This window comes from Vanellus vanellus (genome assembly GCF_965231255.1).
Source record: "Vanellus vanellus genome assembly, chromosome: 7".
Classification (NCBI taxonomy): domain Eukaryota; kingdom Metazoa; phylum Chordata; class Aves; order Charadriiformes; family Charadriidae; genus Vanellus; species Vanellus vanellus.
In genome coordinates this window covers 33,382,243-33,397,536 of record NC_138912.1, presented here as the reverse complement: position 1 = coordinate 33,397,536, position 15,294 = coordinate 33,382,243, and the positions used below count along the sequence as shown (strand labels likewise).

General features: G+C 40.3%; 1 protein-coding gene across 1 annotated transcript in view; it reads left to right on the top strand.

Moving 5' to 3' along the window:
• The window catches only part of FAM13C (family with sequence similarity 13 member C), a gene marked incomplete at both ends in the record, with an annotated part of 133,353 nt that overhangs the window by 92,025 nt on the left and 26,034 nt on the right, over positions 1-15,294 (top strand). The window contains 2 exons of the mRNA XM_082486162.1: positions 2,767-2,888; positions 11,190-11,253. Of these exons, the coding sequence (XP_082342288.1) occupies positions 2,767-2,888; positions 11,190-11,253 (186 nt within the window). The remainder of the gene's footprint in view (positions 1-2,766; positions 2,889-11,189; positions 11,254-15,294) is intronic.

Below are 15,294 nucleotides of genomic sequence, written 5' to 3'. Positions count from 1 at the left end.
GTTTAATGCAGGTTTGGTTTTGCACCTTAATGGACTAACTTTCTTTGACCAATTAACTTAAATAGTACAACACCAAGAAGGCTTCAGCCTTAAGATACACATGCTTAACTTGAAATACATGTTTCATTCATTTACATAGCACCCAAAGTTTTCTTTTTACCTGTATTAACAGCTTTTGCAGTCAACTTTTGAAGCTAAGCCCATCTAAGTGTAAATGTTGAGGCTGTTGCCAGATCTATAGACAAGGTCTTTAACTGGTTTAAGTCAATGGCTGTTACATCTTCCAGTATTGTTATTGTATCCTGAAACTCCATATTGTCATATGATGGCATAAAAAGCTTGGATTCAAGTCCTGACTAGAAATCTCCCCTAATGATGCTACTACAGTTGTAAGAAAGTAATCTCTCCTGAACTACAGTGTCCCGACCTCTTCCCTCTATGCCCTCAGTCTACGTGCCTCAGATCTACAAAAAGAAAACGAATTCCAAGCTTCAGTTCCAGAGCTTTTTCTAAGATCTGATTTTCAGTTTTCCTATGTGTCTCTGTTATTAATCTCTTTGAGAAAGAATGTTTTCAGTATGCATCACAGTGATGATGCAGAATTCTTTCTTCCAGCTTTGCTGTTGCCAATACAGAAGTTACACTTTTAAGAGAATATAGTGTTACTCTTTCTACTTTTTGTCACGTCCAATACCTAGCAAACTGTAACCCAGTCCTTGCAAGAGATTCCAAGCACGAATGAGGAAACCACCTACCTGGAGACCATCAAACCACTGAAGATTTCTGGGCAAATAAAATAAGCTGAACTGGTTCAACCCACTTCTACCTTGAACTTTAATGAAAAGTGTTGTGTTGACCTGTTTAGTCCCCAAGAGTATATGATCATTTTTATATAACTAGGGAAAAACAATGTTAAAATAGTGATGGAAAAACTAGAACAGCTGCAAAAAACTGCTGTCCATTTGTAACCCAAATTGCTATTACCATTTTTTGATAAATATAATTTGTTCAATGCTAAACTATGTTAGATAGACATGGGGAGCGGGGGACGCATCTGTCCTAGAAGGGTCTGAAGCAGACAGGGTAACAAAAGCAAGCTTGATTAACCTCTGCTCGATTAACTTTGATTCTACTGCAGTGGCTGATACCAAAGCAACCTAATTTAATGTTAGTGCAGATGTCTTCAACTGGCAGGGAAGGTACTTTCAGCCCCAGGGCAGGTCTGCACTTCATAAATGCAGTGCAGACATACCCCACAGATGGATGTGTGTGTTAGAGTTAGCACATGGCTGCTTCCTCCTGAGTACCTTCCATCACAATGGTGACAGCTGCCTCTTTCTAGAGATAGATTTCAACATGCTTTTTATATTCATCTTATAGACTGAGTAGGAGGAATTCATGTTCACTTATCAAACAAACATCCTATAGTTATAATGTCATTATGGAGAGAAAGTAAAATGCCAGTGATCAGACATTTTTTTTTTTTTGCCAGTTGGTTTTGGTTTTTTTACAAGATCCCTTAGTTTTTAATTAATTTTGAGACATGGGCACTGAATATTTCTCCTGAGAGGACACCATTTGGGCAAATTTCTTAAATTTAAAACTTTTTATAAAATTGACAGTTTTATAGAAGTGTAATTTAGTTTTGTTTAAATACAATATATCTCTAAAAAAGCTTCATTCATAATCTATAAAGGTGGAAGAAGCTAAGAAGGAAGCAAAAACAGACACTGTTTTTGTAAATGTAGAAAGACCTCAGCCCTCTAAGTTCCCATCCAAAAAGTCCTATCCAAACTTCTGACTTCAATGCTTCCAACTAAGGTTTGAAACTGGAGCAAAATCAAATACATTGCTCTGCCAGGGGAAGTGAACACTATTGTTTTGCACAGCACATTTGTACTTTAATTTTGTAAACTATTAGAATAAAGTATTGGATGATAAAAGCTAATAAAGAAGTAGGAAAATGCCCCACTTTGATTATCACATTTTCAAAGAACTGCATTAACTTACCCCTTTGCAATGCAAGGGAAATAGTGTAACCCTTTTTATAGGTAAGGAAATTAAGATGTCCTGAACACATCTTGTCACAGCCCTACAACTGGTTTTCGAAAGCTTGGAGTAAAATACATACCTTTCTAATTCCTATTCCCTTCCTCAATTTGTTGGACTAAATTGCCTTTTTTCTTTTCTGTGTGGCAGGTTGGCTGACGTGACTTTTTTTCCTCGCTGCCTTTCACTCCTTCTGCAGTAATACTCTGTTCACAAAGCTATACATAGGCTAGGGAAGGGAAAGACCAAAAGGGAAAAGGAAACCTGTTAAACCTTACAAATCTTATTTAAGTTAACTGCATTTGCTTTTGTCAGCCAGGATATTTCTGATGATGCCCAAGTAATAAAATATTACTGACATGTGAGTAAATAATTTCAAATGAAATGTGAATGTATACATAAGCAAAAAAATATTGAACTTTGTGTATAGCATCTCTTAGCTCAGAAGCTGATATTTGTTATCTAACTAATAAACAGAAAATGGGTTACAGTCTGCTTTGGTTTCAAAAAATGTTTTGCAGTGAAAGAAGATACTACTTTGTTTAGAACTTTTTCTAGCCTGTGCTTTCCAGTTGTTTACAGATTATTACCAAAAAATAATAAAGAATCACAATCAGCATCCAGTCTCGTGGAGCTCCTTTTTTCTTAAAGCAAAATATTCAGCTGAGCCTGATTGGTACTGACAAGGCATTCAACATTATTTTTTGCTTTGTGCAGGAGCTGGAAAGTGCGTTGCCGGGCCTCTCAGAGAGGCAGGGGAAGGCTGGATCCTCAGCTAATGACTATGCACAGAATGTGGCTTTCAGATGCCAGGAAGCAGTCGTGAGATTTCAACCAAGGTAAGCCTTGTGATAAGACACTGCATTTCACTTCTGATTAACTGTAGGAAAGGCTAATTCATTTGCTGCCTTTTGTATAAAATATGCAGGCTTCTGGCTCCCATTGGCAGTTGTATTCTGTATTTGTATGCCTAGAACTGTTTGGAGAAAGTGAAAGGGATGAAGATAAGAATGCAAATTTCATCATTCTTTAAACCCCTTGCATTTCAAGCAGGAAGAACATCCTCAGTTCAGAAACTTCGATTCCTCTGTGCCAAGTTTCAGAAATATCTTGGCACTTCTTTTTCCCCAGGTGCTGACTTGCCTCACTCTTTCTCAGAGCTGTATTCTCACTGAGAAATGGGAATGGGAAGCTGCAAACCTGATTTTAACATGATATGCATTTAGATACAGTTTAGACCCTGGGTGCTGTGGTAACTATGCTTGTTCCAATGCTGCGAAGGGTATGGGGTATTCAGGTCAGGCATTAGCCGAGTCTTGATGGCAGGTAACTCAGCTGATCATGAAGTAACTCAGCTCCAGTAACTATCGGAAGTCACAGTTCCTGCTTGGATCCTTCATGGCTGTGCAAAAGGTTAGAAATGGGGTTTCAGCTTGTCCAACTGACCCAATTTACCAGTGAGGGTGTGTTCCAAGGGTAAGATTTAGCTCTTACTGACAGGCTTGGACTGTGTAAATAAGATCATGCTCAACACAGCCATCACCTTTTGGACCACCACTTTACAAATTTCCCATGCCTAGGTGCTGATTTGGCCCTGCTTTTCTGTGGACATAGTTTCACGCAGGTGAGCCGTCTATGTTCTTTGTTCTCTGCCTCAAGGTGCATGACAGCCTTGGTGCTTTGTGGCAGAAGCTCTGGCTCTCTTTGGGGGAACCAGAGGAGCAGCTGTATATCCCAGGGATGCTCAGTGGGTCAGGGCACAGCTAGCAGACATACAGAGCTCACTGCCTTCAAGGTCTGTTTCAAGTCAGGACTAGATTAGTAATGATAGTTGCCATGCAATGGCAGTTTGTTGTTTTATGTGAAATGAACTGGTTGCCTTCACCACAGCTTTTAGTAGGCAACATTGTAAATGATATTAATTTGTGCTCTCAAAGGAGGCTTTAGCAGAATGACCAAGCATTTAATTATCTTTCACGAAGAACCGCTTTCGTCTTCCAATACCTGTATCTGCAATCAAGACACTGCAAAGTCCTGCGTCTCAGAAAGTGTTTGTAATTAGCCCCAGCCTAAGTAGCTTACCTTCTCTTTTTCTGGCATTCTTTACGCTAGGAAAAAATCCCATGGATTTCTTGTAAAGAGGAGCATAGGGAGTTTTGTATTGGAGAGTTAGACCTACCTAGTAGCTCTGCTGGTAGGAGGTCTGTGTATGGATAGGTAATGAAATAACATTGTTTAGTTTTGACTGATGAAAGAAACATGATGAAAAAAACATGGACATTAAAGATAAGAACCAGAGTAGAGTGTGCGTGAATAAAACAGCAACCACAGCAAAGTTTTCCTGTCTATTTCAACAGTTTGGCCCTTTTAGTTTGCCTGGTATTAAACTATTGTTCACTATGCTATTTATTCCTGTTTAACACCAGGGTAGCTCCTTAGGAAGCCTGCTGTCCACAAGTGCTAAATTTGTTAAATAATGGTACCTGGATTTACCATGCTAAGAGCTGTGAAAGCATAGTGATCAAATCTCAACTCTGGCCATGTCTTAGTTTGATTATATTACAACAAAACGGAGGTGACTTCACTCTCAAATAAGGAACTTCAAAAATGGAGTAAACAAACATTAATGCATGGTCCCTGGCCTCACACACACACTTTATTTAACCCTCTTAACTGTCTTTAGACAAAGCATTCCCACCACCCAGCTGAGGCAGGGGGCTTTGAATTACGTATGCTGAAGTTACCGCTTTCAGTTTGAGGGTCACTATGACTGGTGACTCCTCTTAAGGGTCACCAGCAGCTTGTCCCATTCCTCTGCCATCAATCAGCTTTGATAGGGCCAGAGCAATTACATGCCCATGTCTCAGCTCACGCGGGTCGCTGGCTACTGCACCAGGATGACAGAACTGCCTCATGCAACAGTCTGTGAAACATAGCTGCCAGGGTATGACGTCTTGCCTTGTTTTCTGTCTTCTCTGCTGTGGGATGTGGCAAAGGTTAAGTATTCAGTCTTGGCAGCAGGCAACAATCATAGCTAGATTTTAAAGGAAGACATCTGCTAGCCCCACAAAACTTGAGTTTCAGTATCTTCCACATTGGTTTTGCTAGGTTACTGGTAAAATTAGCAATGCTTTGGAACACTACATCTGCCTAAGATCCCTAACTCATAGACCAAAAGCTTTCCGATCTTTTGGAGAAGAGGAGATGGCCCCAGTGCTGCGGGACTGCCACTGGGCAGGCTCCTCTGTCTATCAGATGTGTGTGGGGAGGATAAGAGAAAAAAGATTTATTTCTGTCTCATTCTAAGAAGCAAGGTTGGTTATTTCTGGTGTGGCTTGTTACTTCTGCTTTGATTTCGTTTCTGCAGACTGCTATAGCTCTGTCATTTTTCTCATTGGAGTTTAAAGGTCTAAATGCCTTTGAACTGTAGAGAGTTTTTTAAAAAAATCTGTTCTAGTTAGTGTGGGGCAGCTAAAAACAGAATAGTTTTAATTTGTCTAAATATGGATTAAAATCCACTGAAATATGAAAAAACTTTTCAGTACAGTCCCTGTTAAGCAGAGCAATCTAAATTCAGGGTAATCTAACAAGGGATGTTTATAAACAAATACATGACAGAAAAGAACAGAACACGCAATATAAGAGAAACAACCTATAGAAATACAACTCATAAGTATATGTGTTGATTGTTTTTTGGGGGAGTACATTAATTTTGTGATAACCACTGAAACAGTGATGGAAAAGTTTTAGTGGTATTTGAGGGAAATGTAAGAATAGACTTGGTGAAGAGGTTTACAGTCAGAATGATGGAATACCGTCTTGTTCTTGGCTAAGCTACACCTGACCTGTGAATCAAGGCTTTTAATTTAAAGAGATGTTTATCATGTATGATTTATGAACATAGGCATCAATTTAGAATATGAAATGCCATCTATGTGGAAGGAAACCTTTACATTTTATAAGAACATCATGAATTTCTAATACTATTGCTAGTGATTACAATCAATACTGCTTTAGTCATTGTGTGTAGTTTGGTTTGGATAAGAGTGTAATATAATCTGCATCTTTGGGAGATAAAAATATGCAGGCCCCAGGAACAAATGTTACAATGAAGAGATTTGCCTTTTTTTAACAGAGAATAAGAAAGCCAGTATGGAACAATACATATGATTACAAAAAGCTGCTCTTACCAATTCCCTTCTCAAAGGCAATCAGCAAAACTGATGTGGATTGCAGAGCTGTGTATGCTGTTACCTGAATAGAGGATGGTGTTTTCTTCAGATGCCTGTTACACAGAAAGGGGGCTGAAACGTGGGACTCCTGGACAGTGGGAATGTCTGTTTCAGAGAGGGTTTCATTGCAAGTTAGTGTGGGACTATACTTTGGGGTTAAGTTCTCTGCCAAAAAAAAATCCTGAAAGTTCCCCCTCTTCCCCATTCCCAAAATAACATGGGACCAAAGTGGTTTGATTTAGTAGGACTCAGCTGGTCCCTGGGTTGATCCCTAATTTCTGCAGAGGCTGTAGGGTCACATTTGCTGTCAGACCTCTGACTGTTCTGTGGGAAAACTGGAAATACTGGGAGTCCTGGGCTGCCCTGGATCTTGGGCTCAGCCAGAGTCACCCAGGGTTTCTGAGCTCCCCTGAGGGAGACCAAGATCTAGTGAGGCTTTCAGCATTTAGGTTTTCAAGGCAAGTAGCTTTTGAGACTGCAGTTCAGGTGGGGACTCTGGTAGTTTCCACGCTTTCTGCTGAACAGCTACAACTCAGGGATGTGTGGGAGGGAGCAGGGAAGCTGCAGAAGTGCTGATGTCCCCACGCCATATGGCAGACCTGCACACATGAGACAGAGCTTGTGAGGCTGCATTCCCACAAAGGCAGCCAGGTGAGCAGGGAGAAAGCTTGGCCAGATTCCCTCTGAGCCCTGCCTCAGACCTAGCCAAAATTCATCATGACCAGTATTTGTCTGTGAATACCTCTGTCAGCAAATCAGGATTTGCTGATGAAACATTGCTTTGCTGGGAAATGATTGACCAGTTCCTAAGAGCAGCTTCTTCAGGAATTATGTTATTACAGTATCGGTGTTTACAGTTCCAGTCATACAAAGTCCCTGAGCAAGCTTTTGGGTTGCAATACACTTAAAGCAAAAAAAGGGGAGACAACAGAAGGGCAAAAAAGGGGCATCTTACTGTAGCCCAAGTAATGACTGTTCCTGGTGAGTACAAGAGGTGCTCATGATTAGAAAAACAAGTGTGGTTGTCCACAGCCAGCCTTTATGTAACTGCTGTGATTGACGAGACAGGCACTGCTACCCTGACTCTCTTCCTGGCTGCTTAGTCCAGCATTCAGGGACTGCCCAAGGAGTAGCCTAGGATGTATCCAAACAGCCTTGGGACCTTAACAGTGTTGTTTCTTTCACCGTGTGTACTTTATGTTCATCCAAAAGCCTGTTGCAGTTCTGTATTGCTTTGTAAGGATTCATATGCATGCTTTTGAAACATTCACCTGCAGCCCTGAATTAAGGTGGTGACTATGTTTGAATTTCATAATGCTTTTTGCCATTTGTGGAGGTTTCAGATAGGACTTTTTGTTTTCCTGGCACTGAGTTGTGCCGGTTGTGGGGTCTGCCTGTCTGTGAACTCAGGCGATGTAACCTCTGGATAGGCTGAATCAGTCCTCTGATGTGGTACTGAAACTGCCCTTTCTGAGTTGTTAACCTGGTAGGCCACCCTCACAGAGGGAAGGGTAAAACTGATTGCTAGGCTGGAGACAGGGAAGGAGCACTGGGCCAGGATAGATTGAAAGTGAATCTGGAAAAGGGGCTTCATCGCACAGCATCCTGGTTTACTTGCCAGGATTTGTCCTGGCATCACTAATACATTAATTGTCACAAGACACTGAGCTCATGTGGCATTGTGGTACATAAACACATAAATCTCCTGAGGATGGCGTTAGCGTAATCCAGGGTTGGACTGGATTGAGACTTGCAAATTACAGAATGTAATGCTCCTTTCTGGGTTTAGTCTGGGAAACAAGAAGTGAATTTGCTTAGGTTATCTTCAAACATTTTTCCTAGTTTTTAAAATTATGTCATTTTATTTTAATTTTATGCCAGTTTTGAAGTGATGTCACGCATAATTCAATAATTCACGTGTTCTGGTCTGTTTTTTAAACAGCTCACTGCTTATGCAATTTGATCTTCCCCTTGAAGTCTGGTAGGAGCTCTGTTATGATAATTAGTATTTAGAATTGTTTTTGATTTTGTTACGTCCACAAGCTTTAAATATACATGTTACTGGGTTGCATCTTTGTCATCAGTGCCATACAGAACAGGATAATTCTGCCAAAGCCACAGCTGCCAGTCTATAGCGAGGGTGAGAGATGGTCTTTCGTATTTTATAAAGAATGATGTAACATATATTTGAGTAGTAGCCACAGAGAGAATTCCATTTTCATTATCTTACATGATGTACATTATACAAAATAAGGCTTGCCTGCTATTATTCAAAATTTCAGCTAAGGCCTAAAATAATTTTAATGTACTCAGCACAGATGGAAAATTAGGGCTTGTTCCTGCTGCTTTTGAAGTTAATGGATATTTTGTGATTGACTTTTAATAAGAGTAAGATCCAACCCATTGTTATTAAATTGTAAGCCCTTTGTTGCCTGGTGACAATCAGATAACCTGCATTTGCCTAGCAGAGCATGTAATCCTGGTGAAAACAAAAAAAGCACACCCCAAAACTGTCTATATAGAGTAAGATCAGGTCGGCATACATATATGACTGTTAATGTAAATGGTCGTCACACAAAAATGGTTACCTTAACGATTTCAGTCTCTCTAGAATCCAAAGAATGTAAAGTTAGGGGCATCATACTGCAGTATTTTTAGAGAAAAAATGCAAGACTTCTACATCACTAAAACAGCAGACAAGAACATCATCCTGAACAAGAGAGAGGTTGTACTTCAGGGATGCTGTAAACATTTTACTCTTCATAGTGCAAGACTCATGAGTGATACAGCTGTGAATTATGTAGAACTTCATATAGCAACTGTAAGAGCTGCTTCTAGTGTTTAGGGTTTTTTTTTTTTGTTTTTTTTTATTAAGAAGGGTTCACATTTGCTGTGTGTTACACACCCTGAAAGGAGTCATCCAAATGAATGCCAGAAGTCTACAAAGGACACGTGTCCTTTTCTCCTCTTCCTTTCCTTTATGTCTAGCTCTAGTTCAATGCAATAAATAACTCTAAATATTTTTTCTTCATTAGTGAATTAATTCTTCAGCTATTTGTAGCCTTGCAGGTCCTTCCTTATCTGTTATTAAACCAAACTAGAAATACTTCACTCTTTCCTATTAAATTTGTCTTTTTGCTCTCCCCATGCTTTTTCTCAGTTTTCCTTAACTCTCTTCTGCTGCCTCATACTGTCCTCTGCTGCCTAAAGGCAAGAGATTGGTTGTTAGGCATTAACCTTTTGGCTTCTGTAATTCCATTTTCCTTCTGTTCTCTTCACGTTGTGGAGACGTTTGCTATTCATTTTCAGGCGAGATGGTGGAAAGAATATTTATGCAGAGAGTTACACAGAGATATAGCTAGGTGCTTGTACAACAGTCAGCCAAGGCACCCTGCTGCTTAAGTATCCCCAGAACCCACTCACTTCTGATCATGTACCTGTGTATCTTCAGGGAGGTGCAGGCTGGATGGCCTGTGAGACCTCCCATGCTGGTGCTAGATGTACCACCCCCAAAATGACTCATTTTTGTTCCTACGTGAATTGCACACCTTGGATCCTGTTTGGAGGCAAGTGGTTATTCACCCTGGTGTAGGTAGCTAATCTGTTTCTTTTGGTAAGGAAAGTGGCGTATCCAACATTTCGGTCCTTAAATGCCTTATAAATCTATGAAGAACTACACCAAAGGCCTACGCAGCTGTCTGTACTGTTTTTGAGGTCTCTAGAGACTTCTAAAACGATTTGGTTTTGCTGGGATGACTCAGCACAATAGGTTGAACAATATGAATTCTTTTGTCCATAGGAATCTGGGTTTTGTGTTAGTTTTGATCGTGTCTGAGAGTGAGTGTCACAGGGGCCAGGAAACATAGCCACCTTTTCAGCAATGAGAAATCTCATTCTCTGAGACAGCAATGGTTTTCTTGCTTCAGCTGAGTTGTGAGTCAGCTTGTGATACACGCATGTCAGGCTTTGAAGTTGAGCGTGGAAAGCTTCTGTTTGCTTTGAGGAAGGAGAGAGCTGTGGTATGAGGCTATTCAGGTTGCTATCTAATCTATGGGAGGTTTTCATTAGGCTTCAGTTTCATTCCTTGGTAGAGGGAATTTGTAAGCCGGTAGGTAGGTGTGTGGAGCCCTAGGCCATGACCACATCTGCCTGGATGGGGCACAGTTGTACCATTAGCCATAGCCAGAAGAAAGAGATTTTCCCCTTGCCAGTGCAGGGCCTTCCTTTCCTATGTCCATGTGGAGAAGCTGTGATACGCTGAGGGAAAGCCAAAGGTATGAACACCTCTGATGGCTGCAAAGTGACACTCTTAGAAAGCATGGAAATCTCTCTTACTCAAAGGATTTCCAGCTCCTTATGAGAGTCCCTTGGGTCTGCAAAACAGAACTTAAGCAGAAAGTTGAAGATTGGGAGCTTGAAATAGCATCGAGTTTAAATATGGAAAAATTTATTCTTTATGGCTCTGATACAGGAAAACTCTTGTTCCTAACTTAAAGCATGTGGGACAAATTGTGCTTAGATTTAGACATATGTTTGAGCTTTTTCTTGGCTTTAACCCTATTATCTCACCAAGATACTGAGAGCTAATCATGCTTATGTAGGACCTCTTCTGTGTGACAGAGTGAGCCCAGATTTTAATGTCATAGTTTCCAGGACCTCATTCACAGTTTAAATATATTATTTAGGATTCCAGTAAAATCGCTATTGTTTTGAATGAGGTATAAAATACAGATGTAACTTTCATAGAAATGTTATTTTTTTAATAAAGCAAATGTATCCCATAACTTGTAATTTATGTGCAGATGTGATGAAAAGTTTGAAATATTTGCAGCGCAGATCTATTGAGTGAAAGTTTGAAATATTTGCAGCGCAGATCTATTGAGTGAAAATTCTTGTTTTGTTTTGTAGAATAGATCAGAACACACGCATTTCACCAAAAGAAGCAACTGAGCAATTTAACAGCTTAAATGAGGTAAGCTTAACCAAAAGTTGAAATCCGATGTTACAAATTTTGAATTAGATGTTTGATTTTTATTAATTCTAAGGTCTTGGAATAATGTAATCACTTGAGAATTTTAGGTTAGCTTTTTAATGAATCGTTCTAGTCATGTTTTTGGAGAAAATTACAAATGTGATATGAGAACAGCTATAATAGTTTAAAAGCCAGAAGCAAGAGATTTTTAAAATATTTTAAGCCAACTTTAAGCTGCTTTCTGTTTGTGCTCAGAAAAGAATTAAACATTCAATATTGACTGAGTGAAATGCCATCTTTTAAGAACATTTGATTTTTTCCTCATATTACAGCTCAAATGTGTTCAGCTATCAATGATGTTTTGTTTAAAAATAAGGAGTTCTCAAGGTTGCTACATCCTGCATAAATAAACTGTGAACAGTACAATGTAGTCTAAAAGATACTCTTGTAAGATGGGAGGAGAAGAGGGTTGGAGTGAAGAGAGGAAGCAAGGAAAGCCAAATAACACCTGAGACACTTGAAACGAGCTGTTTTCACAGGGGTTATGGCAGGAGGATAGTGTGCGAGTAGAGCACAAAGCTGTTTGTGTGATCATGTCAAACAATGGATGAGCCTGAGCTAGATTCTCACGCTCAGCAATATAGGGGAGGCCAAAACCAAGCTTTGCAATTATTCAAAGTGGGAAACCTTACAAAACATCTCCCACAAACAACGTTATCTGCATACTGGCATAGAGTATGCTTACATACTGCAAAGGCAGTGAACAACACTGGGCTTAAACAAAAAGCAGACAATATTTTTAAGTGTAGACCAAGACAACAGAACAACAGAAGCAGGGGGAAAAAGAGCTGGGGGGAAGGGAAGCCCATTCCTGTCAAAACATGGAAAAAACAGCTTTGTTTCCATAATGAGCCAGACAACATCTATGTCTATTAATAGATGCCTGATTTTCATTAGGGGAAAACCACAATAAGTCCTTTTAAAGGAATTCAGACTTAATCTTCTCCTTACAGTGAATTATTTCCTGTGCATTTGTGTCATTGTCAATGCTAACTAGTAAGACACATTCCATGACTGATGTAAATGAATATACTCGGCCTCTGTCTAGCCAATTAAGGCCCTGGGAGAAATCATCAAGTTATTGTTTCTTTTAAGAAGCCCCATTGCAAATAATCACCAAAGCTTCCACTTAGAAGCTTCCAATTAAAATTCTTGCAAAGGATTCCTTAAAGGTTAAGATAAAATATTATAATAAATAAAATCAGTGTAAGATGTTGAAACAGATAATTAGATCAGAAATTAAAATAAATTGCTGGTACTTTATGGGGAATGAGTAAGGGTTATATTCTGGTGCTTTCTTTTGCAAAAATCTTAGATTGTATTGTGTGTCAGGTCTACTGCAAACCCAAATGGACATGTGTCATAAGAAAATAAATTCCCTTCTTGGATTAGAGAAAATGGTGTCTCTCCTCACTGCTCACCCATGCCATTATGCAGACCCAGGGCATATCTTGTTCTATCTTATTGTTGCTTGTTTGTTCCCCACAAAGGAAGTTCTGAATTGGAAATGTCAGATGCCTCAAGACACAAATATTGCCATAACAGATACCGCAGAGACTTATTTACGTTCACATAAAATATGCCTATCTTATTTTAACCTGAACTCTCAGATTAAAAAGCAGAGGAGATGCTTTTATACGTCACTGTTCTAATGTGACATATAAAAGCATTAATTTCCTTAGAGTGAAGAAACTGAACAGGTTGGTATTTGCTCAGTTTCTTTTCTATATGAAACACTTCAAAGGCCATTAAATACTGAAAGCTTGGATTATTCTCCTTCTCTGCCTCAGCTGATTTCATAAATCCAGTAAATCCATCAATAAACTAGATTTAATAGAATAGAATCCTGCCCTGGAGGGGCAGGAGCAGTCGTAGGGGCAGGGTGCAGGCATCCTTAATATTCAGAAACACCAGGTGCAGAGCAGGGTGGTTTCAGTTTATGCAGAAAGCACCAAGTCTGGGCTTTGCCTCTCCTCCTTTCTCCTTCTGGTCCTCCAGGCTGAGACCAGACAGGGTCCATGGGTGGGGCAGACCTAATTCCCTTTCCCTCTTCCCTCAGTTCTTACGTTTACTAGACCTCAGGACGCCCACAAGGGTGAAATAAAGGATGCTGATAACAGTAGTGCTTTTTCAGGGAACGGAATTATTTCTAACAGCAGTGGCTCTCTTTTGGCTATTGTTAGCTATCTGTTCTCTCTGCAATTATGCGGCAAGCACTGATCGATAAGCAGGTTTGGCAGTGCCGTAGTTCTTGGTGCAATAAGAGAGAGTGTGGGGCTGTGATGTTCCACTTGGCACATTGTCTCCCATTGGGCTACAGCCCCCTGGACGTGCTGACCAACACGACTCATGGCGCTGATCCTGCAAGGCCCCATGCAGGGGCCTCCAGCTGGAGAGGGAGTTACTGATGGCACCTACTGAGAAAAAGTTTATAAACTATTTTAGGGGACCCCCACTTGTTGCCACAGCATTTTGTTGATAAATTTGGAGTACTTGTTCATTGTGTCCCATTCTCCAGAGTAGTTTAGCAGTGTGTGTAGGGGTGTGCTATTTATCTCTAGATGTAAGAGGTTATCTATTATCTCAATAATTCCTTGCCTTAAGGCCTCAACTCTCGATTTTCAATAATCGTTGGATGGAAGGGAGGGATGGTCAGTGTGGTACAGTCTACAGGCTTACTTGTTTGTAAAGATGGTTTCTTTACTATAGGCTGAGCTTCTTCTGGAAACGGCAGTCCTTTCATACTGTGTTTTCTCCAGCAGGCAAGAGTTTGATACGTTAATGACTACGCTTTGTTAAAGCATTAGCAAAAATTACAAATAGGAGAGAAATACCACACTGATTATCTTTCTGTTTTCCTCGGACTTCCTGTAAATTTCTTATTTTTCCATTGTCTTTGATCTGGAATAATGCAGGATGTTTTTTCTTCTTCAAGTGGAATTGCCATAGCTCACATTCTTTGAATTGTCAGTTGTTTTAAGAGGACATAAGAATAGATATGAAAACTTTGTCCAAGACAATTGTAATTGCTTCTTTCTTAAGGATCCATTTTAAATATTAATATGTCCTTTCATTTGCATTACATTGGACCAGGAATTACTTCATCAGAAACACTGGTGTTAGGCACCAGAGTAAAGCTGGAATGAGTGTCAAATCTGAAGTATTTCAACTAAGATCACTAGCTGATCTAATATGCTATAGCTTAAATTATTTCAGAGATATTGGCTTCCCATATAAGAGCTGACTAAAATTTATGATGGTACCCACCATGACCTAACATTTCCATCTCTGTATTTTAGCTGTTTGTATTTGCTTCTAATATGTTTTACAACTTCTTTTAAATGGCCAAGAGCAGAGATGGCCCAGTTGGGCCTTAGGAGCAGGTCTGGACCATGAGAGATTTTTAAGTAGCATGTGGACAGGCTGGTTCAATTCTAGATTATATGTATTGCTGAGTGTGTGCAGCGCAGAAGAATACAAATCCCCACTACTGTGGCAGGACACCTGCAGCCACATCAGGGCTGTACGGGTACTGGAATGTATTGAAGAGTTAGAGGGAAGTTCAAAGTGGTCAGTAAGATTTCAAATTAACTGGGGAGGTTTGAGAACATGAAGACAGGGCTCAGACTTTATTTTTCTTTCTTCTTGCCTTCCTTTTGCTGGCAGTTGGTAGCTTGTTGGCCTGCCCAAGGATAGAGGACCCACCGCTGGTCGCTGATACGTGGCTGTATGCCCTCCTGGAGCACCTTGCTGCTCTTCTTGGGCTGCAGTTGCAGAAACAGGGGGCCCCACTGCTCCCGCCACAGAGTGGGAGGTCTGAGGCTGGCAGGATCCAGCCTGGCTGCTCTGGCATTGCCAGTACTTCAAGCAGCCTTCTGAGAGGGGCAGGGCAGGACAGGACATGCTTGCAGGGCAGGTGGCAAGGTCACCTACCGTATACTGGGATGCTCCTGTTGCCCATGAGTTGGTGACCCTGAGCAG